This window comes from Candoia aspera, chromosome 11, assembly GCF_035149785.1.
Source record: "Candoia aspera isolate rCanAsp1 chromosome 11, rCanAsp1.hap2, whole genome shotgun sequence".
In the NCBI taxonomy this organism is placed as follows: domain Eukaryota; kingdom Metazoa; phylum Chordata; class Lepidosauria; order Squamata; family Boidae; genus Candoia; species Candoia aspera.
Genome location: NC_086163.1, coordinates 1,146,923 through 1,170,135, shown reverse-complemented (window position 1 = coordinate 1,170,135; position 23,213 = coordinate 1,146,923). Strand labels below are relative to the sequence as shown.

General features: G+C 53.5%; 1 protein-coding gene and 1 long non-coding RNA gene across 3 annotated transcripts in view; one reads left to right on the top strand and one right to left on the bottom strand.

Annotated features, from left to right (window-relative positions):
• FHOD1 (formin homology 2 domain containing 1) overlaps positions 1-16,144 on the bottom strand; it is a 33,462-nt gene extending 17,318 nt beyond the window's left edge. Inside the window, exons 1-6 of the mRNA XM_063313037.1 lie at positions 15,899-16,144; positions 9,728-9,834; positions 9,211-9,275; positions 1,707-1,774; positions 1,382-1,487; positions 632-726 (exon numbers count right to left, since the gene is read on the bottom strand). Coding sequence (XP_063169107.1) covers positions 632-726; positions 1,382-1,487; positions 1,707-1,774; positions 9,211-9,275; positions 9,728-9,834; positions 15,899-16,093 — 636 coding nt within the window. The 5' untranslated portion in view covers positions 16,094-16,144. The remainder of the gene's footprint in view (positions 1-631; positions 727-1,381; positions 1,488-1,706; positions 1,775-9,210; positions 9,276-9,727; positions 9,835-15,898) is intronic.
• LOC134504036 (uncharacterized) lies at positions 15,946-22,368 on the top strand. 2 transcript variants are annotated; one of them, XR_010068623.1, is made up of 3 exons: positions 15,946-16,033; positions 17,910-19,662; positions 21,931-22,368. It is a non-coding gene; the product is annotated as an uncharacterized LOC134504036 (long non-coding RNA). The 2 variants fall into 2 exon arrangements; XR_010068622.1 differs by lacking the exon at positions 15,946-16,033 and adding an exon at positions 16,211-16,517.
• The last annotated feature ends 845 nt before the right edge of the window (positions 22,369-23,213 follow it).

Here is a 23,213-nt window from a genome sequence, read left to right as displayed (position 1 = left end):
AGGAGGGGCAAAAGCTCCCAGCTGCAGGCACGGGCCAGGCCTTCAAGCATGAGGGCCAGGGGAAGGGCACGGCTTTGCCTGGGCACCTCTTCGTGATGGCTTTGTTTTAGCCCGGTCCTCTGATGCTTGCAACTCGGCCAAGTTATCCAAAGGAGACCCCCTCTGCCCGCTGCCCCACTGGGCTGGGAATCTGCCTGAAGGCTCTGAAGGCCCAAGGCCTGAAGGATGCCGAGGGAGACCCCTGGGGGAGGTGAGCTGTGGAGGACATTTCCTTGGTCCCAAGGTCGTGTCCGTCCATGTGAAAGGTCCTGCTGCTAAGCTGAAGAGGGCCGGGGCCCGAAGGTGACTGGGCACCCTAGCTGAGTCCTGTGGCTGGGCCGTGACAGTGAAGTCGCGGCTCTTCGCTGGGGAAGCCCTGCTTTGCGCCTCCAGTCCCTCACACAGCTGACAGGGTGGCCTGAGCCGCCATTCCTTCTTTGCCCAAACTCGCTGCACAGAACTGCCTGCTGGGGACAAAATGGGGGGAGCCCAAGAGAACAGGAAGGACATGCACCCAGTAGGAAATAAGGGTCATCAACGAGGTGGGTAAGGAGAATGCGAACGTCCTTCTCATGCAGAGCCGACCACTCACCAAGCTGCCCGTCAGGGTGTAGAGCCACTGCACGGTCACCGGGTGCTGGATCACCCCCACCATTCCGTCCACAAAGAGCATGATCTGGCTGAGCGCTGGGGGGAGAGTGCCCGTGAGAGCCCAGCAGGCCCTTGGCAGGCGCAGGGTGGGCCAGGAGGCTTGATGCTCGACGGCCAGGTGTCCCCGATGGGGGAGGGGCCTCGCAGAACACGCCGCCCGTTCCCCCCCATTTGGGAAGCATGACCAACCCCCGCCTTCCTGCTGCCTTTTCGTCCCTGTTGAAAGTTCTCTGAGGGGCACATCCAAGTTGAAGCGGCAGGCGCCATGGAAAGCCACAGAGGCTGAGAGCCAGCAGCCATTTACAAGGCAGCAGGATGGGAAGCGGGACAAGCACAGCCTTCTCCGCACCCAGTTAAGGCTCTCCACCCTGCTCGCCCCCCCACTCCAAGTGGCCAGTCGTTCATGCAATTCTCCACAAGAGGGCACACCTTGGTGCAGGAAAACCGCAGGGTTTTCTCCCAGGGCGGCATAGCCCAACCGGGCACTCCGGCCCCTTCCTCCCATCCAGCCGGGGCTGCGCGCCCCTCCCTGCCCACAGAGTGGCATCTCCTCCCCCCCCCACCCTGTGGGAGGGAGCAAGGCAGACAGAGGGCGAGGGACGCCCAGGGCACGCAGGGGAGCTCTCCAGGCGCGCCTTCTTCCTGGCCTGACCTGCTCCTTCGCACCCAGTTCGGCTCCTGGCGCACTCACCCCGCAGGATGTAGTTCTGGTAGTTCTGGTCAGCCTCGGCTCCCACCGAGATGAGGCACGTCAGCCCTTCAGAGTTCACAAACTCAGGCACCAGGTCCTTATCATCCTGTAGCCAAAATCCAGAGCCTGAAAGCCTCCCCTGAGGCCAGAGGCAACCCAAGACCGCCCCCCCCCCCCGCTGGCATCCTCTGCCAAGGGCCTAGCCCGCCTCAGGAGAGAAGGAGCAGGCAGGGGGCGCTCACAGCCCGGCCTGGGCGCAGAGCCAGAAGGAGGGGCTGGTCCGGCCGGGCTGAAGGGCGGGATGCTCCGCTGCCAGGAGCCTTACCTGGAAAAGCTGCTTCAGGGAGAAGAGAGAACGCCTCAGCTCGGGACCCTTTGAATGGTACAGCTTCTCTGGAGGAAGAAAAATGGGTTAGCCTGCTGGAACGGGGCTCTTCACTCACACACACACGCACACACACACACAGAGGTCAAAGGAAGGACAGAGAGCCTGCTCTACATCCCCAGGAATCCCCAGCCCTCCTTGGGAGTCTCTCCCAGCCAGAGTGCCTGGTCTTCAGCCAGAAGACCCATCAGGTGGGACGCTTTGGGGACAATCTGCATTGGGCGGACAAGGGCCCCCCAACTCTTCTGCTGGCTCTGATCGTGGGGTGCTGTCCTCTGAAGAGCCAGGCTGCTATTCAAGGGGGGTTTCCTGCGCACCTGCTTTTTCTCACCTGCTTAGCTTGGGCACCAACCCGGAGAAACAACTTGGTTTCAGCTGACCTCTGCAGGGCACGCAGAGCAGGCCAGGCAAAAACTAAATTTGACTTTAAATTTAAGTTAATGCAGACACAGTGAGCACTATTCCTTCTGATGTATTCTTTTGGAGAACTAGGGCTGCTTAGTTTCTACAAGCCAACCAAGCTCCAGCTTTAACTATTTGCATATTGATGATTGGAACCGGAGTTGATGCCCTCAATGCTTCATCCTTCATGGCTGGTAGACAGATCTGTCCAATTATTGTTGCTTAGGTGTAACTTGAGTTACGAAGGTCATTAAGGTATTCTGTAGCTTTCTCTAAGAGAACGCCTTGTAATGTCAACCACCCGGAGTCACCTTTTATTTATTTTTTTATTTATAAATAAATAAACTGCCAAAAGACAAAAGCCTTTAAAGATTTTCTCTGTAAAAAGGCAGATATATACAGTATGTGGAACATAGATAGCAGTTATCCAGGGCAGGTGGCTTGAAATACTTAGGTTTAATACTTGCCTGATCTTAGCAACTTTGAAAGTGAACAAGATGCAGCCACAATTACCTGCTTTGTTCACCTAAAACCAGGTACTATATTTTTACCAGCAAGTATAATCTGTCAACCCAAAGCTTCAGCTTATTTCCTTTGGGTGTCAGGAAGTTTAGCCCTGAGGGAAGGGTTCTGCAGGACTTTCTGGGGTGCCAAAAAGTGTACCTAAAGCATTTATATCTGAAAGCAGATTGAGCTCGGAATATGGTTTTTATGTATATACTTGACCCAAGGTAAAGATTTGATGTCTCTTATAATTTCAGACTCATTTGAAAGTTTATAGTTTAAATTAATGTTCTTCAAACTGCGCAGAATAAGGAGCCTAAAAGACTTAATGAAATCAAGCTCTAAGAAGAATAAACATAGGCTTTTTATTGTGCCCAGAGTCCCTCCTTGTGGGGGAGATGGGTGGTGACAAATTTGGTAAATAAAATAAAAATAAAAAAGTATTGTCAAAGACGTATTAGATAGCAGCTAAAGGTCTGTGTTTATCTTTAAAACTGGATCCTGAAATCTACCAGACAAAATCAATGGCAGCTTATCCAGATAACTTGATAATTCCTAAATGCAGGAAAGCTGAATTCTGGTCAGGGGATTACAGAATCCCTTTCAATGGATTTGCATCCTTGTTCTTTAAAGTAATGTTTTTCTTTCACCGGGACTTGGAAACTCCCATCAGCAGATACAGCCTATTTCAGGTTTATATGTAATGCTAAGCCACAATGTGGTATGTTCTTTTGCTTAATGCAATACACAAGCCCACTCGTTAAGGCTTCTTCAACAAATCATAGTAAAACATCCTGGCTTGGCTGAAGTATTATTATTATTACTACTACTACTACTATTAACAGGACTTATGTGGCCTCCTTTCTCAGACAGTGACTCTAGGCGGCTCACGACAATCCATAAACCATAGTTAAAAACATACCCTTCCCCCCGGGCGTCAGAGCAAACATTCTTACACCCTCAGCCCCCCATCCTAGCCCAATGCTCGGGGGAAGAGCCAGGTCTTCACAGCCCTCCAGAAGGCTAAAAGGGTCAGGATCCCTTTGATCTCTGGTGGGAGGCTGTTCCAAAGGGCTATGCCCCCAAGGTCCCATCAGGTGGTGACATTTAAGGGAGGGGGGCCCTGGAGCACACCCACCCTGTTTAATCCTGCCTTTTCTGTCCTCAAGAATTGCCTCTCCCTCACCAAAGTCTGGTAGGACGGTTCTGCAGAGCCTTGGGGGTCCTCTGGCACACCGGCACCTCCGCGCCACCCACCACAGGCAGACCCAATAGAGAGGTGTACGGGATACTGGGCAGCTGAGCCAGCAGCCCGTCCTCAGGCCGAGGGATTCCAGAAAGAGATGTCCAGAGGTGCATTTCCTCTTCACTCTGCCTGGCTCTCTCTAGCCCGAGGCCTGTGCTCCACACGTGGATTGACTGTGGCATTTTTAAGGGTGGAGCCCACCCTGGCCTGGAAAAGAGGGGAACCTGGAAGGCGTTAATGCTGAGGAACGCTGGCCCAAGGAGGTAAGAAGTCCTATTACGGTGGTTCCCCCTCCTGGGCCACCCACCCGGCCCTCTCGGGAAGGACACCCAGCCCTCCCCAGCACAGCAAAGCAAGAGGGGGAAAACACAGCCTTGGGGAAGCAGGAAGGAAAAGGCAGGGCCCGCTGATCCCTTGTGGGGTTGGGGGGCTACTCCACTTCCCCCAGGCCCTAAAAGGCAGGCGATGTGCTGCCACCTTCTGCCCCTCAGGGCGCCCACTTCCATGTTCCCCACACAGCCGCTGACCCCCGCCCCCACCCTGAAGCCGAGGAATTAAAGAGTGGCAAGAAGGGGATGGAGGCAAAGGCCAGAGAGCGGGCAGCAAGGGGAACCCGGCTCCCCCCCCCCAGCACGCACACAAACACACAAACTCACACATTCTGGAGCTGCTCTCCAGATGACTCTGGCAGGGGTGGATGGGTGGGTGGCAGGTCTGGAAGGCCCCGTATAAGGAGCGCCACAGAGCCTCTTGGAGAAACACACGCGCACATGCACAATTGCACAAGCTTTTGTGAACTAGGATTCCTTTGATCAAGGTGTGAAGGCAAAAAAGCATTTTGCTGCCATTTAACCCCAATATTTGCATTTCTTCCCCTCTCTGCTAACGTAGAGCAATGCCCACGCCTGATAAAATCCCCTCCACCTCACAAAGGCAACAGTCTAACATCTGGAGTGCTGTTCCCAGAAAAACCCCTCTAGCTGCCTACTGAATTGCTGACCCTCTGGGGGCTCACTGTGCTTACCTTGCCAACAGAACTGACCCCCCCTAGCTGGGCAGAGAGGGACAAGGCCTCCAGACCGCCCCGCCGAGCTTTCCCAGCTCACCAGGCGGCACCAAGGGGGCTTCCCGATTCACAGCAAGGAGGAAACAGCGGAGATCTCTCTGCCCAAAGAGCCCCCGAGAAAGGCGATCAGCTCCGGGGAGCCCCCACCAGTTTTGCACCCTATGCCCAGTCTGAAAGACTGCTGGCTTCCCAGTTTCTTCAGGTACAGCAAGGGGAGCCCCAGCAGCATCCGGGAAGGGTGACCCTGGCCCGGAGCCTCAGCCTTGCCCACCGGCCCCGGCTCCCCATCCTTCTTCCCACACAGCCCCTTTCTCCCACAGTTGTGTGGGCCTCAAGCCCATGAAGGACCACCACCGCCAGGGGGGCCCAGCCTGTGGGGTGGCTCCCCGGAGGGTCTGGAGTGAGCCATACGCTTGAGGAGCAGGCCCCCCCTCAACCCTCGCTGGGAGCACCCAGCCCCTTCCAGCCTCCAGACCGGCCCACGGGGACAGCAGGCTCAGGCTACAGAGCAGCGCGTGGGCCCCACCCCACACCTGCCTGGGGATCCCTCCCTTGGCAGAGCAGGAGCACATGGCCAGCCCTGGCCAGCCCTCTCATCACTGCTCCGTCTCTTCCACTCCAGCACGCCCCTCGCCCCCCGGTGCTTTTTTCATTTTCACTTCTTTAATCCTTTATTGGCAGACATTTCTGCTTCCTTCCTCAAGTAATTGCATCTTAGAAAGCTAACCCAGTGAGTAATAACTAAAATAAGCCAAAAACAGCCACTCCACAGAACAGCACAGTGGTGGGAAAGGAAAGGCTACAGCGAGCGGGTGCATCTGGCCTTGGTCATTCCCAGCTGTCATACACTAAGCCCTCCTAGACACGGGGGGTTGGGGGGGGGTCCCAGCTCTCCCACCCAGGCTGCAGACCTGCCGCAGCCCCTCCCCACGGCTCGAAGGCAAGCCAGCTGTCCCAGCCTGTCCTCCCAGCATCAGAAGACCGAGCCCAAAGACATCCACAACTGCAGAGTCATCCCAGGAAGCACAACGGGTCTCCTGCGCCATCCCCTTCGGTCCCCTGCACCAAGGCCATCTGCCGTACCCCTGGGACCAGCCCCAAAGCACCGGCCTCCCAAGGCTGGCACTGCCCTCGGGACCGCCAGGCTGTCCCCTAAGCCTTTCCGCTGCTTTGTGCCCAGCCCCCAGCAGCCCCGGTCTCAGGAAACACAGGGCTTGCAACATGCATCAGCGCACCCGGGACAGGATGTGGCGGAAACCCAGCCGGCAAATGCTGACTCACAAGGAAGCGGCAGAGAAACACACCAAGGTCTGGTGGGAGGGAGGAGGGGAGGAGCTGCCTGGGAGCCCCACCGAAGAGCAAAGTTCGTGGCCAGGATGTCGCTCTGCCTGCCAGGCTCTGCGGACAGCCAGAATCTGCTCCCTCCATTGGGCAAGACATCTGACGACCCCCCACCCCCTTTCAGGTGCAGAAACTGCAGTGCAACATCTAGGCAGAAGCAAAAGCTTAGTTTGGAAGGAATTCTAAGGGGCAGCAGAACCCTGGCCTGGCTCGCCAGCTTGAGCAACCCTGAAGGGCAGCAAACGTTTCACATGGCGCTCCATGAGCATGAAACCGCAGGACTGCCACTAGGCCAAAGGCTTTCACCGCAGCTCTTGTCCAACCCAGGCCCACACGAGGCTATGGGGTTTGTGAAAAGAGCCCTGGGGCTGGACTCAAACAAAGGTCCACCAGACCCGATGTCCCCATCACACAACTGCCCACTTGAGAAAATAAGCAGGGCCCTCCTGTGAAGCCCCTCTTGCCCACACAGATCTCCTTTCAGTGCTTGGGAGATCTGTCAAGATGCTTCCCTCTCACCAAGCATTAATTTACTTATTTATCTATTCCCTTTCAATTTATGTGGCATCCAGCTCCACACCATGAATCTGGATAGTGGACAGCAGTTAAAAAAAAAACATAAAGCAATCACACCCCAATAAATACTTAAACAGCAGCCAAGGTAAAACACCATCTGAGCCATCAATGCCCCACGGGCTCTGTCACAGAATCCACCCCCAGGCCCGGTGGCACAGCCAGGTCTCCAAGGCCTTCATCTGATCTCTGGGAGGGATGAAGATGTTGCAAAGAGGGGCACCTTGACAGAAAAGGCTCTCTTCCTGGTCCTGCCAGGTGGCAGTCTTAATAGATGGGCCCCCTTGCACATGTCTCCTGCCAGATCTGATGGGATGGGTAGGCAGAATCAGGGAGGCAGTCCTGCAAACCACCTGGCCCCGTGCCGCAGAAGGCTTTATGGGCAATTACCAGCACCTTGAACCGAACCCAGAAGCACATAGGCAACCAATGCAGCTCACGGAGCAGAGGTGTGGCATGTGCCAATCAAGGAGCACCCACGATCACCCTCACTGCTGCATTCTGGAAAGGCTGAAGCTTCTGGATGCACTTCACGGGCAGCCCCGTGTAAAGCACACTGTAGTGCTCCGTTCTGGAAGCGACTAAGTGACCGTAAGCAGAGTGTCTTGGTCCAGCAATTGGAGCACAACATGAAGTTGTGCAAAAGCCCTCCTGGCCACAGCTGCCACCTGTTCCAAAGAGAAGCCGCAAGTCCAGAAGGACCCCCAAGTTGCGTGCAGCTTCTGTTCAGAAGTAATGATGGAAAATCCCCAGGGCCCACAAGCCTAAGACCCAGAGCCGCTCCGGGTGGCTAGGACTGAGCTGAGGCCCGGTCTTCCCAGTCCAGACTTCTACAACCTTCAGATGGAGCCTCCACGGCATCTCCAGGACAGAGATATAAAGCTGGGTGTAATCTGCATACTGATCACTACTGTAGGTAATTTAAACATTTACGCTATCATTAATTTTAAGCTGCTGTTTCACTTTTTAATGTGCTATTACCATTAAAGAAGGTTAAAAAATTCCAGCTGGCGGGGTCAAGGAGGAGAGCCTTTTCTGCTGTGGCCCCCGCCCTGTGGCACGTCTTGCCCCCTGAGGTGAGGCTGCCCCCCACTCTTCCAGCCTTCCAGAAGAGTGTCAAGACCGGGCTCCGCCACCTAGCTCGGGGGTCCAAGAGTGGCTCGCAGCCCTGGGAGTGGGGGGTGGCTTGAGGACGCTCTCTCGACTTTTTAGTTACCCTCTTCTCTCTTCTATTTTTTGTATTTTTGTACTTTCATAATGGTTTTATAATTTTTATCTGTAAGCCACCCAGAGTCACTTTTATAGCGAGATGGGCGGTGTATAAATTGAAAAAGAAATAAATAATAAAACTAAAAATCCTGGCAGTGTTCAGCCAAGAAGGAAGGTGGGCTAAGAAGTTATTCTGCCTCACGCTGCCGAGGGTGGAGGGACGGGAGGAACAGCCGCTACCAAGGCAGCGGTCAGGTAGGAGGGCCTGAGCCCGGGCCGGAAAGCAACCGGAGGAAACTGCAGAGAGGCCCCTGCTGGGTCCACACGAAGACAAAGGGAGGGGGGACGCGCGTCCAGACTTGCAGGGCCCTGTCCCGACAGCTTCACAATAAAAGCCGTCCCGGCCTGCATGGCTCGGCTTCTTAGTCTGGTCTACCTTGCGGGGCCGACACACACAAGTGGCCAACCAGGTACGTTTGGGAAGCTCACAGACAAGGAACACTCCCCCTCTGCACTGACATTCAAGGGTGCCCCAGAAGGAGCAAACAGCCCACAAGGCGACAGCGCAGAAAGCCCAAATTCCTTGGGACTGCCTTGTCTCCTCAGCGCCCTCTCTTGGTGGCCTCAGCACACCTGATGGCAGCAAACTGCACTGTGGAAAGAGCCTTTCTTTCACGCTCCTGAATTTTCAGTGAATTCTCACCCAGTGAGAGAGGGAGGAAAGCTTCTGTTTCCGCCTCTCTCTGTTTTCCACACCGCCCCTGCTTTTCTCAACATCCACCACGTTCCCCTGTTCTGTAGATCCCATCGCTTGCCCTCCGAGGACAGCCAGCAGGCACCGGGATGTTTCCTCCTACTCGTTTTCCAGCTCTGCAATTTCTCACCCTAGATTCGCATGAGGTTCTTCCTATGCTGTTTTTTTTTCAATCCCTTCCTTAATTCGAAGCACGAGATTTGTCTTTCATACAGCAGCTGCCACGGGGTTTCCATTTCTACTGAGTTCTCCACGTCGACTGAAAGATGGGGCAACAGCTAGCCTTGCCGGGGTCTCGTGAGCCCCACAGAGCTGCTGCCTCCAGGGCCAAGGGCCAGCCGGGACTCACCGATGATGGCGTGCACTCGGACCGAGAGCTGTGTGCGCAGAAGCAGGATTGGCCGCCTCCCTTTGCTGCAGCAACGAGAAACCAAGCAGGGCACAGTCAGGATGTGCCAGTGCTGCTCTAGGAAGCCCCAAGAAGCCCTTGCTGGTTCAAGACCCACCACCAGCAGCACCTGCCGTCTGCTGACACCAAAAGGCAGCATCCAGAGTAGAGGGATGCCATACAAGGGCCATGGCCCTCCCACAGAAGCCCAGCCAGTGGGGTCAGGGAGGGAAAAGGAGCTGCGTGTGTGGACACCAAGCATGAAGAACTTAGCTTGTGCATGAACTAATAACCATGTATTTGGATCTGCTTGGTTGCACCACACACGTTATGTCTGAGACGGCAACTTCTGAAACCCCCAAATTATGGATGCGATTCTCCTCCCAGATGAAAAACTCCAGACAGGCTGGCATGAAGTGCACGCAGGGGAGAGTTGCAGGTGCAAAAAGGCAGTAAAATCCCTGCAGCAGAGACTCACCTGATGTCTTCATAGAACCCTTCCAGCTCATCCTTCTGCTCCAGCAGTGAAAGTTCCAGGTCCAAATAGTGTCCAGAGGGCAACACTTGCACGGCGCAGTCCTCCAGCTGCAAAAGAGGGGCACATCTGGAAAGCAGGGAAAGTATGCTCTGGAAGTCTTTCCAGCCCCTTTCCCAGCAGTGGGCAAAGAAGGAGCCTGCACTTTCAGAGGGGGAACCCAGAGCACCGGCATATAATACTGGCCCCCTTTCAAGGCAGGACCTGGCCCCGCTCCACCGCTCAAGCTCTTTGGGCCTGAAATCAGATGCGCCAACTCTGCAAGTGATGTGGCTGGTGAGAGCGCGGCGGGGGGCTACTCAGGTCGAGCTGCCTAGAAGAGGGGAGCCGAGAGAGCTAGATGCAGCTCCCGCCTGACCCCCAGGTCCACCGGGCTCCCGCCTGCATTCTCCCTGCTCACCCCTTTTCTGTATTTGGGTCAGGCTTAGAGTCCCCAGCACTTCAGAAAAGCAGCCTGTGTGATCTGAGGAGAAAAGAATCAGCGCCTCTGAAAGCGCCGTTCCCCTCCCCAGGTTCAGGGAGAAGCCCCAGCTCAGGCAGGACCCCGAGGCCCGGAGGGGGAGATCTGCCCCCAGCCCTTACAGGTGCAGCCGCTGACTTGGCACTCGGGAAAACGCAAGGCAGCCCCCGAAGGCTCTGCAGGAACCATCTGGCCTGGCCACAACAAAGGCCAAAGGGGCAGAGTGGGCTCTGTGCCAATCTGGGGAGCCACCGCCAGGCACTGAGCTCCCAGGGGGATGGGCAGTGCCTCCAGCTTGGCGCCCAGGATCTCGCAAGGGTGAGGCCAAGCAACTGAAGAACAGCTGGATCCCCACACACACACCCTGGGCCCCCCGCCAACAACCCTTCTTCGGCCCCCTCCGGCCCTGCCGGTGGCTCTCTCCAAGAGGTGCTGCCCCCCCATCAGGCAGGGACTCCACTTTGGAAGCAGTGGCTTGCCAGCCGCCGGCTCTACTGGGCCACACCGGGGGCTCATCCCAATCTTGCTTACCATGGCAAAAGCTACGGACCCACCATCTCATCAACAGCCAGTCTGGCCTAGTGGTTAAGGCAACGGGCTAGAAACCAGGAGGCTGTGAGCTCCAGTCCTGCCTGAGGCACGAAAGCTGGCTGGGTGACCTTGGGCCAGCCACTCTCTCAGCCCAGCCCACCTCACAGGGTGGTTGTTGTGGGGACAAGAGGAGGAGGAAGGAGTAATAGGTATGTTCGCCGCCTTGAGTTATTTATATAAAAAATAATAATAATAAAGGCAGGATAGAAAATAAATGAATAAATAAACAGTCCATTGCCAAGGCACCCAAATCCAAGCTAAAGGATTTCCGCACAAAAGCCACCTTTTCCATTTTGTGCCAGTAGAAGGTCTCTCAGGTGGACATTCTGGGGCTCCTTGGGCGGTCAGCAATCTGCTGGGCCCAACCGGCCCACTGCAGGACCACCTCATCCCTTCCAGCCTTCCCGCGGTGGCCGTCTCAGGGCCTGGGCACCTCATCTGAACATCCATAGGAACAGCAGGGGGTCAGCATTCCCACCGCCACAGCTTTTAAAAACCACTGCAGAGTGTTCAGCCCCTGGCTTGATTCGTTCTGCACAGCAGCAGGTTCCGGAATCAATGAACGTTTTATTCCAAACAAACTGGCTAATGTAAGAATTTGGGGTGAGGCCCTTCTTAGGCGACCGCATGACCCTCCCTTGATCACCAGCCTGGGCCTCGCAACCCTTCTTGCCAAGCACAGTAAAAAAATAGGGAGAGGCAACAGTCAATGTCCAGGCAGCTCTAACCCCAATAGGGGAAGGAATAGCGCTTGCACTTACTTAACAGGGCTAAGAGGGTATGAGATTAAGTATGGTGAATAATTAAGGCATCAGAACTCTGGGACTTGTTCCCACTGGAGCCCCAAGACTGGCACCTCAGGCTGCCAATAATGCTCCCGCTCAGCTCTGAATCGCCCAAACGGCCAACGGTGACATCAGGGCAAGCTTGTCAAGCGCCGATGAGGTGCCGGTTAGGAGATGTCCAAGCTTGTCTGCTGTAGACCAAGGGAGGCACATGAGGCATTTTCAGCTACAACAAGGTTCCTTCTAGGAGTTCTCCCTTCATCCTGAAATATCTTTAAACTCAAGCAAGCCAAAAGGGCAGAGCTCCTTTGTCAGCCATATACAGCGCTTACATCATGCAGCACAGAGACTTGCTTCAGCAGCTGCTGGCCTGAACACACGAGGTCACCGTATCCCAGGGCTTGAACGCTGCTCAGGAAAGGTCCTCCCTCCCTGTCATCAACCCCAGGTCAAAATGTACCCAGACTGCAAACCACTCCAGATGATGCAGGCAAGAGCCTGGACATCTTGGCCCCCCTGCCTGGAAGGCAAATCTTTTCCAGTCCCGGCTGTACCAAAGCAAAGCGCAAGAGGTGCTAGATTCAACATCAGGACTGTGCGCTGCTAATGGGTAAGAGGAGGAGGAACGGAGGAACCTGGAATCACAGGAAGATTTAGACTGGGCAAGATCAGTGAATAAAATCTCGCAAAGAAAAGTCTTGCTGTTCTTCAAAACCTGCTTCTTAAACACAGACTTTACACCTGGACATCCCTGGATGCACAACCCTGGAACCAAACTGACCACTGAAGAGGAAACAGAAGCCAGGGAAGGGTGGTCCAGTCAGTCAGGGCCGCACCAGGCGCAGACTGGCATCAAGTCAGCAGATTAAGCGTAGAGTAGATGAGTCCGCAAGACACCAACTCAAGATGGTACAGTCAGAAGATAAGAGCGGTGAAAGAAACGGATTTACTCTGCCAAACATATGTGCAAAAAAGCTGAGGAACTGTGGAATAAGAGAAGAGGCACCATTGGAAAATTACCATAAAAGGGGGCGGTGCAAACTTCCAAAGAGGAAAGGAATCTTTAGCATAAATCCCACGAGGGAAAGGCGAGGAAAGTCAGAGGTGGAAAGCCTTGGACACCCAGCAGAACGGACAGCAGAGCCCAGACTTCCAAGGCCGAGCAAAGACAGATGGGACAGGAATGTTAACCGGCAGAGGAACCCAGGAGGAAAAGGGAAATAAAGAGATCAGAGAACTCAGATGGAAATATGCCATCGACTTAAGAATGGAGTAAACACACATGTAAACACAGAGGAGCCAAAAGAGGCAAACAAAACGAAAGATGGAAAGACTTTTCTGAAATCTCTTACCTCTGTAGCGAGAGAACATGGCCCTGCTAGAAAGGAGATCGTGTAGGTAACCGACTGGCTGTTAAAGCATTAATACTAATCCAGCCCTTCAGAACCCTACCGCAGTGTACACTGATCAGCTGAGCAACTTACCAATCTAGTTTTAAGTATTTTAGAGGCTCCCAAGCATTTTAATGTTCCCATTTACACTGCATTTTTGTTCTATGCATTTAGAAATTCTTCTTCCAGCCTTTCCTGAGCATTGCGCTTCTGATACAAAACTGTGTAACAGTGACAGTGACATAATAAAGGGCACTCGGTGCAGATAAAATACCCACTGAACTGCTTGAGCTGTGGCGACGAGGCAGTTAAACTGCTAACAGATCTGCGTCAGCAAATCTGGAGAAGTCTGGCCTAGAGCTTTCCCAAGGGAAATTAAAGAGAAACTGCAATGGTTCAGTAATTTGTACAAATTCCTCAGGCCAAGTTTTGTTTCAGCGAATAGTACCAAACATGGAGAAAAGCCAAATTAACAGGCAGGTTTCAGAAAAATCAAGAGGATGAGATCAAAGAGCTAATGCAAGATAACGCAGAAAGCCAGGCAAAGTCCCCCTTTGTTTTAGGGACTACACAAGACCTTTGACTGTGCAGATCACACTAGAATGTGTAATATATCAAAGCCAGTAGGTGTAACCATTCCACTCTTCTGGGAACCTTCACAGTAAGCAAACTGCTTACTGTAACAATTAAACTTAGAGACTGTGTGAGTCAGAAGAGAAGGACAGTGAGACATAAATGGATACTTCACTCATATCTGTTCCACATACCATAAATATGTTATTATAAGGGCAGAACCAGAAGAGATGATGGCAGGAATCTGAAAATCGAATGATTGGAGATATGCAGCCACCTCCACTTAGTTGACAGAAAGGAAATAAGGCTTGAAAGAACTCCTTATGATAGTAAAAATGGGAAGTAGAAAAAATCAAGTTAATGTTAAATACTAAGAAAAGAGAGGTGAATATCAACAGGCGTAATTAGTGAACTTACAGTTTAAGGCAAAGAGATGAAAGTGGCACACAAATTGAATAAAGAGGAATGGACGGTATGCTGGAAAAATAAAGAAGAGATTAATCCTAGGGCCAAACTTAGACAAAATCATGGATGTTTCATTCATTCATTCATTCATTCAATTTTGATGTTGCCCAACTCCAACTCTGAGTGGCTCACAACAATAAGAGTAACATAAAAACAACAAAATACAAAGAATCAACCAGAACAAGTACAAAAACACCTACAAAATAATTACACGAGGACAATCCAAACAACAAAGCAAAACATAAAATATTTTGTCCACGTTTCAGTAAAGACTTTAGTAAAGAACCACCACAAAGATCAGACTGAAGCAACAGTCTTTCCAGTGTAACATCTGGCTCTGAAAGCGGAGCTATGAAAGTGGCACACTAATCAAGAGAAGGAAGACCAGATGCTTCTGAGTTACTCATTTGGTGAAGTAACTAAGAGCAGGTGGGCTGCAAGAGCAGTCCTCCACCAAATAGCCTGACTGCTCTCCAAGGTGATGATCAAGCAGGCAGAAGCAGCTCACTGTGAGGAGGATGGGACATGCGTGGATGATGGACTAGGAAAAAACCAGTTATACTTGGCAAGGTTGAGGGAAGTAGGGAGGAATATCAATGAGAAGTCAGACAGAGGCATCCAAGATGAATGGAATGCCCTTGGAAGGGTCTCAAGTTCTACTAAGGACAGGTCAAGATGGTGAGTGCTTGACCATGTGGTCACTAGGAACTCAACCCAACTTGAGGGTAGCTGACTGGCTAACTAATTCTGCATGTTACCATCTTCTTATGCGTAGATTAACCCTTTAGGGGCAGATTAAAAATAAAATAAATAAATGTGTCAGATTCACAAGATTTTCTGCCCTGCCTTAGTAGTTCCACCCTGCTCATTTGATGAGGCCAGAGAAGCTCTTGGCTGCTTACAGCCACATTGGGTGACAGCTCCTCTGCACTGAGTCCACCAACCTGCTGGGGCCATGCCAGAGAAGGTGGCACACTCTGTCCTCTGTCACCACAAAACCCTCTCCTGTGTTTTCCTTCCTGAAGGACCCTCATTTGGACAAGGGAGCTGCAGAGGAACTGAGGGCTCCATCCAGCACTTAGAGGCCCAGCATTTGTCCTTTGCCTCTTCCCACAGCCCCAGGGCCGGCACTTTTAAAAGCTTCCACATTAAACCCAAGGATCAGTTAAACAACCTCTCAGCCAGGCCCTCAGCTGCTTTAACATTTGGAACAACCACAAGGCTATGATAACAGTGGTTATTTTTGCACTTTGTTGGAAATGCTTTTCCTGTTTGTTCCCAGCTCCTTTTAGCAACAGACAAAAAATATCCCCCGGCCTTGACGCGTCAACATGAGGCGCTCAGCTGCTTTGCGCCGAGAATAAAAAAGGCCCGAATGTGTCAGGCGGCCACGGCGCCCGTCCAACTCCGCCGGAGCCAACTCCGCAAGCCCGGCTGCTGCGGGGGCCCCGGGGCCGCCGTCCGGAGCAGGGCAGCCGGCGCTCCAGCTCCGCTCGAGCGGCTGCGGGGCTCCTCTCCGAGGCCGGGAAACGACCGCGCGCCGGGCAGCACCGGAAGGCGACCCAACGCCCCCCCGGGCACCGCAGAACCCGGGCGGGGGCGACAGCCAACCCTCCCTCGGGGCCCATGTCGGCCTGGGCCGGCTGTTGGGGGCAGCCCGTCCGCTCAGCTTAGGGTCCAACGTAGCCCGCGAAGCCGGAGAGCAGCTGCCCCCGGTGCCCGAGTTGCGGCGCTGGGCGAACCCCTCCTCGGACCGGCAGCCGGAAGAGGCAGTTGCAGGAGACGGAGGGACCTGACCCAGCAGGCCGGGCTGGAGACCCGCCACCTGCGCGCGGGGAGTGGCGCTCACCCGCAGCGGCGCGCCCAGCAGGCGGAGGAAGGCGGGCACTTGCGCGGCGAGCGGCAGCGCCTCCAGGACGGGCTGGGCCGGCGGGCGGCGCGGCTCCGGGAAGGCTGCGCAGGAGAAGGGGTCCGCGTCCTCCAGGTACTGCAGGCGGCACGGCACGGCGCCCGACGCCTCCGGGGGCGCGGGCGGCTCGGCCATGGTGCGGCGGCGGTGGCGGCCGCAGTGGATCTGCGGCGCGCTCCCCGGGCAGAGGCGGCGGCGGCGGCGACGCGGGCGGGCGGGGCTGTGGCGCCGGAGGGGAGGCGGGCGGGCTGCGCCGACCTGGGATTGGCGAGCCGGAGACCCGTCCGGCCGAGGCCCCCGGGCGGGGCCTCCCGCGGCCCCGCCACCGGCTTCCCAGGGCGGGGCCCCCGCGAAGACCCCCGCGGAGCTCCGGCGGCGGCCCCGCCCCGGCTCTGACAGACGGCGGGGAGGCGCTTCCTGCTGGTGCTGCCCCCCCGCGCCAGCCCCGGCCCTCCGGACGCCCGGCTGCGGCGCGGGGGGGGGGGCGTCCTCTTGGCCCGCGCGTCCCAAGAAGCTCTAGCGAAGGTCGGCGCCGGCCCTTCTTAGGACGAGGTCTCCGGTAAGAAAAAGGGCCGGTGCCCTTGCCGCCGCCGCCGCTTTCCTCAGCCGCCGCCCCCGGCTGGGCCGGGCCGGGCCGGGCGAGACGGCGAGCGAGAGCAGCCGGGCTGTGCCCCCTTTGCGGTGGCCGCGGGCTCAGCCTCCGCCTTCCCCGCACTCCAGAAAGCAGAAGCCCGGGAAGCCACCCAGCCCCCGTGCGGAAGACCCGGTGGGCTTCCTCTCCCGGCGGCCCTGCGCAAGGAGACCCAGAGCGGTCTTGGCGGTCCTCCCTGTTGGCGAATCCAGCATGCCTCACTGGCATATGGGTGGGTGCTCAAGGCGCAACTAAGGGGTCCTCCTTCCCCTGCGGATCACCAGTGGCTTCAAGCCGCAATTGGGTACCAGCCATCAAGTCTTGCACCAGGTTTTGCAGCCTCTGTGAGACGCTAAGGCGGTCACCGGGATTGGGGGGCTCGGGATGCCGCCGGTAGCTGTGCCATTGGTGCGGACTTCAGGCATGTAATACGGCCCGCTCAATCTCTTGGTCAGACAAATTGTACTGGAGGCTGAGTTGATGCAGCCTCCAGGTCCATTTGAGGGGATCAGGGCTCCAGGCCCCCAGATCCCTAACAATCTGTTTCAGCTCTCCTCCCCATAAAGGGGCATGAGCAGGGCCGCAACTGGGGTCTGTGTCACCCGGCAAACATGGATTCCGCACCCATTTTGGCACCCCACCAGTGCGGCGCCCAGGGCACATGCCCCGGTTGCCCCCCCTCCCCCCTAGTTGTGGCCCTGGGTATGAGTGACTACTTGTTCACACTCTTCCCTTTGCTGGTTTTGGGCATTTCTGCACCTTGTCTGCGCTCTGGTTTCCACTACTGCTATCGAAGCCCCAGGGAGGTTGTTGCTTAATTCCTCAAAAGGCTCCTTCCCATCAAAGGGAAAGTCTGGGGTTTCATCAAGGTCTGAGCCTGTTAAGCAGGCGATTTGGTAAGATTGTTCCCTTATTTGTCTGCGCAGTTCCTCCACCTTTCTACATGCTCCACATGGTGTGTGCTTATTCCTACAGTAGAAGAGGTCCGCACAAGGTCCTTTAAAGCTTCAGTTTTCAGTTCTTGCAGAGCATGTTTTTGTTGCCGTTCCCTTCCTACCCTATCCTTAAGTTGAGCCAAGGCTCTCTTAATTCCACCATGTGGCTCTTTTGCAGCTGATAATCAGCCTGCAAGACATGGTAGTTATTTTTGAGTTGTTCCAAGTCTCCTTTTAAAGAGGAATTCTCTGACCTCGATTGTGTGAGGAGCTGGTTCATACGGGACAAGCAACTCCCAATGTGAAGTGGAAGGTCCCCTGTGCAAGCACCGAGTCACATCTGACCCTCTGGGGGGACGCCGCTTTCACGATATTTTCCTGGCAGACTGTAGGGCGGGATGGTTTGCCATCACCTTCCCCAGCCATCGCCTTCCCCAGCAAGCCGGGTGCTCATTTCACCAACCTCGGAAGGATGGGAGGCTGAGTCAACCTGAGCCAGCCACTCGAGGCTCCAGCTTCCGCTGCCACAACTCCAGGTAAAGTTTTCTGTTTCTTTCCTCCTCTTAATTTGTACAATTTCCCAAATTCTATCCTGAATACTCTGACTACCCTCCCTGAATACTCTGACTCCATTTTCTCCTACAAGGCACCCATAGGCAATCCCAACTTCTTGACAAGTTTCTCCATCACTTCACAATACACCAAAGCCATTTCCCCTCCTCAGGGTTCGCCAGTGGGGCTGTCACCTGGGACGCAGGTGGTGACAAAGCACCCTTTTGCTGGGCATCCCCAAATTTCCACAAAGGCATAATTGATCACTCAAATAATAAATTCAAAGGGTCCAAACCGTGTATTCCACTGCTGACACCAATAAAAACGTTACACACACAACACAAGCTGCTCTCAAAGTTTGGCTTATGGTCACTCACTCACACTCTTGCAGCCTGTGGAGGCAGGCGGATCTCGTCAGCCCCCCTGGCTTTCTACCTGGGTTTTCCAGAGAGGTGCAGCTTGAGCAGACAAGGCACACAGCCCTGGTCAACAGCTGGGAAGAAATTAGGGACACACACAAAGAACTTTCAACCAAACACTGAGGCACAACAGGTTCTTTGGAATACACGGAGACCCAGTGAATTTAAAGGAACAGCAAAACTTTACTGGTTGCAAGGTATATTTGCTCTTTCTCACACGCGCACACACACACTCATCCACACTTACCCACGCCCTTCCAACTAGGCTGCCAGGCACTAGACAGAGGGACGGAAGCCGCCAAGTCTGGATCCAAAGATGACGCAAGGAGTGGACAGGCTCTGGACCCCTTTTATCCCCAAAAGTCCTTGCTCTGTTGATGGGATTGGGGTGGGAGTTTCCATTTGTTCAGGCCCTTTGATGTCTTTGTACAGTTCAGGTGACATTCTTTTTTTCCTTTACAACTTGCCTCCTCCTTGTCTAACCTTAAGGGATCTTTTAGACAACTTTAGACAAGAATCCTCCCTGCTTTACCTACCTGCTTTGTTATGCAGTTTCAGCCTAGTCTTACACTCCGGGATCTTAGCCCCAATCCCTGCACCTCCAGAAGGCAATCATGGGAGGCAAACTGAATCCCCCTTGCAGTGTGCAGGAGTCTTAGCTCCAGGGGGCTCATTGGCCACCGTTTCCACTTGTGACTGCAAATGTGCAGAGCACAGTGCCAGATAGAGCCTCCTGTCTTGTCTTCAAACGCTCATGAGGTTTGTGCAGGTACTTGAATGCCGGTTGACATTGGCAAGAAATACTGTCCAGCAACTTGTTTTCAGCTTTGCCTCCCTTTAGAAACATAATTGAAAAGATGGAAAGAGACATTAGAGGAGTTGATTAAATGGCCCAACTCAATTGGATCTAATCAGCAAGCAAGAGCAAGACGTACTCCTGATCGGGGGCTGTCCAGCCCCTGCTGAAGGCATCTAAGGACTGTTCTTGAGGTCGTTGGCTCCTCTTTCAACCTCACTTCCTGTTACAAAACTTTGCCTAACGTTCAAGTGAAATCAGCTTTTCCAGGGACCATCCACATGTCCTGCTTGAACTGCACAAAGACACCCCACCAATCATTTGTGGAGGAGGTGTCCTCACAGCATTGATCCCATCTCACTGCTGATAAGGTAGGCTTCAGGTGTTCAGTGTGAAAGTGGTTTTTCTCCCTTATCCTGACATAAAACCTCCCAAGTGGTGCACATGGAGGAGGGGGCTTTGGGCCAATGTCCATGCTGGCAATTTGCTTGGCTCCAGTTGGCTTGGCAGCTCATCTACCATCACTAGCCTAATGAACAGGAGATGAGTGGGTCTTCATGGCTCTACGAAAGGCCCTCTGAACCTTGGGAGGGGGCACATTTCAATGGGAAAGCATGCCTACAGAGAAGGCATGTCTCCCATTCGATGGCACTGCTTTTACGAGGGGACCTGGAACATGTCCACCTTATGTGACCTTGTGGGATGGACAGCCCCCACTGGGGGTAGGAAACCTGTGCCACGTAGGGCTTTGCAGGTCATAACTAGCACCCTGCAAACTGCACCAGGAAGCCTATTGGGAGCAAGTGCAGCTCACAGAGTAGTGGGGTTACATAGGCATATCAAGATATGCTCATGCACCACTGTCTGCACCACTGCATTCTGGGCCAGTTTCAGCTTCCGGATGGTCTTCAAGGGCAGCCCTATGTAGAGTGCAGTGCAGAAATCCAATTGAAAGATGACTAAGGCATGAGTGACCATGAGCAGGGCCTCCCAATCTGGAAGCGGGCACAATTGGCATGCAGGATGGAGTTGTATGAAGGCCTCCTGACCTCAGCTGCCACCTGCTCTTCAAGCAGGAGCTGTGAGTCCAGGAAGACCCCCCCAAAATCAACTCCACTGATAGTCTGAAGCTACTTCCATCAACATTGGCTATAATAACAGAATCTTGCAAGTTGGATTGTGCTGTACCTTCTCCTCCTGCTTCAGTGAATTACAGAGTTGTCTGTCTGAGTCGCTTACAAACATTCAGATTTCAATAAAGTTTCAGGCTGTGATTTAGTATGGAGTGTCATACTCCCTGATCACAATGTCCTCAGAACATCCTGATCAGACTCGCATCCATCGAACCCGTGTCAACAGACTGAGAGTCACCAGAAACCCAGAAGGGAGGGGGTGTTGACCAAGAGTGCAAAGTGAGTTGTTTAGGCTAGGCATTTATGCCCCAAGGCCATCCAGCCAAGTACCATCTGGGCCATCTCTTGGCAGAGGGGGGAGTACATGCTTTGATGGGTAGAAGGTGGGGAAAAGTAGAGAATGTGAATTTTAAATTGTAGAACTCACGGGAAAGAAGCTGTTCACAACTTTGCTTTGTACCAGATGCTTCATTAAATAGTTTAAAAGAGCCTAAGACCCCGAACTGTCCTTGAGTGAATGCTCAAGCGTGTGGATTGTTACACTGAGACAGCTTTAGTCATGCCTGTTGATGGCCAGAGCCGGGATATCGTTGACCACAATATTCTTCTGAACTGGCTCCATGGGCTGGGGATTGGGAGCCCCTTTTTGCGGTGGTTCTCGTCCTTTCTCTGGTGCCTGTTCCAGTCCGTGTTGGTTGGATGGAGGAGAGATTGCTCCCTAGGCCCCTCCTTTGTGGGGTGCTGCAGAGGCCTGCTGTCTTTCCCCTCCAACATCTACATGACCACTGGGTGATGTCATCTGCTGATTTGCTGAATCATCAGTATGCTGCTGACACCCAATTATACCTTTTGACCCTGGGCTGGCCAAATGAGGCTGTTGAGGTTCTGTCCCAGTGTGTAGGGGCTGTGTGGATTTGGGTGGGAGCAACCATTTCCAACTCAATCCTATAAAGAAGAAGTGGCTGTGGGTGTTTGGGCTGCCAAGGATATTCCATCTCGGACCTTGAATGGGGTGGCGCTTCCCCATTCAAGGGTGGTACACAATCCAGGGGTCTTTCTGGACTCACAGCTCCTCTCAGTGAGCAGGTGGCAGCTGTGACCAGGAAGGCTTTTGCACAGCTCCACCTGGTATACCAGTTGCACCCTTTCCAAACATCAGGGGCCCTTCAGATAGTCACTCTGTAGCTGCGCCTGTCCCCTGGATAAGGTTCCCCCTGAGATCTGGACAGCCCCCACCTTGCCAGTATTTCAAAGGACCTTGAGGACCTGATAAGTGGAACCCCTCTTGGATTTTGATTCGTTTTTTCGTGCCTATCTGGTTTCTGTCATCTTTGCCATCTTTTATTCTTCATTTTTGTCTATTACTGTACTTTTTCTTGTTTTGATACCTTTATTTGTGAACCACTCAGAGTTGTTGGAAGTCAGGCAGCATATCAATTTAAATAAATAAATAAAGTTACCTTTCTGTTGTGGACTTAAAATATTTTTCACCCTTCACCACCCTAGCAATGGATCGTGCATCTCTCTCTCAAGGTCGACTTCCTTACTCTCTACAAGGCTGGAAACTGGATGAAAATTGTCTAGTTCTGTTTGATACAACGAGGGCTTCCTGAGGAGATGATGCACTACTGACTCCTTCAGAGCTGGCAGAACCAGTCCCCTGTCAAGGATACATTCACTGCCACATGGACCCAACCCAGGAGGCCTTCGCCAACCGTGAGGGGCATGGATGTCAAGCACGGGTGGCGGCACTGACAGCCACAAGGACTCCATCCACTTCCTCAGGACTAACAGACTCAAACTGTGCAACTGGTGCCCAACTCAGTTGTATTTTTCTTCTGTGCTTTTGCTTATTATGCACCATCCAGAGTCCTAATGAAGTGGTATACAAATATTGTAAATAGATAAAGTAAGTTTTAAAAAGATTGTCCTTGGGTCAACGAAGAGCGGGTCTTAGCCTCCTCCTGTGTCACATCCTTTCCTGTACTTCAGTGGTGCAGTTGTAATATGGAATCCTGGAATCCTAGAGATGAAAGGGGTCATAGAGGCCATGGGTGCCCCCCATCCCTGGTCAGGGAAGCCAACATTATAATGCCCATATATACAGTAAATCAATGGTGCAACTGCATCTGGAATACTGTCTGCACATCTGATCAGTACACCTCAAAAGGAGATAACATTGCTAGAGAAAGAGCCTCATGAGGCGCAGAGAGGTAGGCGGCAGCACTGCAACCGAAACTCTCCCCGTGATCCGAGGTCGGTCCCAACGGAAGCCGGATTCCCTCTCGGGCAGCCAGCTCAGGTCGACTCAGCCTTCCCTCCTTCCGAGGTCAGTGAAAGGAGCACCCGGCCTGCTGGGGAAGGTGACGACTGGGGAAGGCAATGGCGAACCACCCCACTCTATATAGTCTGCCAAGAAAACGTCGCGAAAGCGGCATCCCCCCAAAGGGTCAGACATGACTTGGTGCTCGCACAGGGGACCTTTCACCTTTCACATTGCTAGAGAAGGTTCAGAGGAGGGCAAGTAAGCTGGTCAAGGGTCTGGAAAGGTGGTGATATTTGGGGCTTTTTAGTCTAGAAAGGATGCAAATGAGAGGGGACATGATTGAGGCATACAAAATTACACATGGTGTGGATAAAGTAGACAAGGAGAAACTATTTTCTCCTTCCCAAAATACTACAACCAGAGGTCACCCAAAGAAATTAAATCCTGGAAGAATCAAGACAAAGGGTTTTTGTTTTGTTTCTATATAACCTTAATTCGACTTTGGAATACACTACCATGAGAG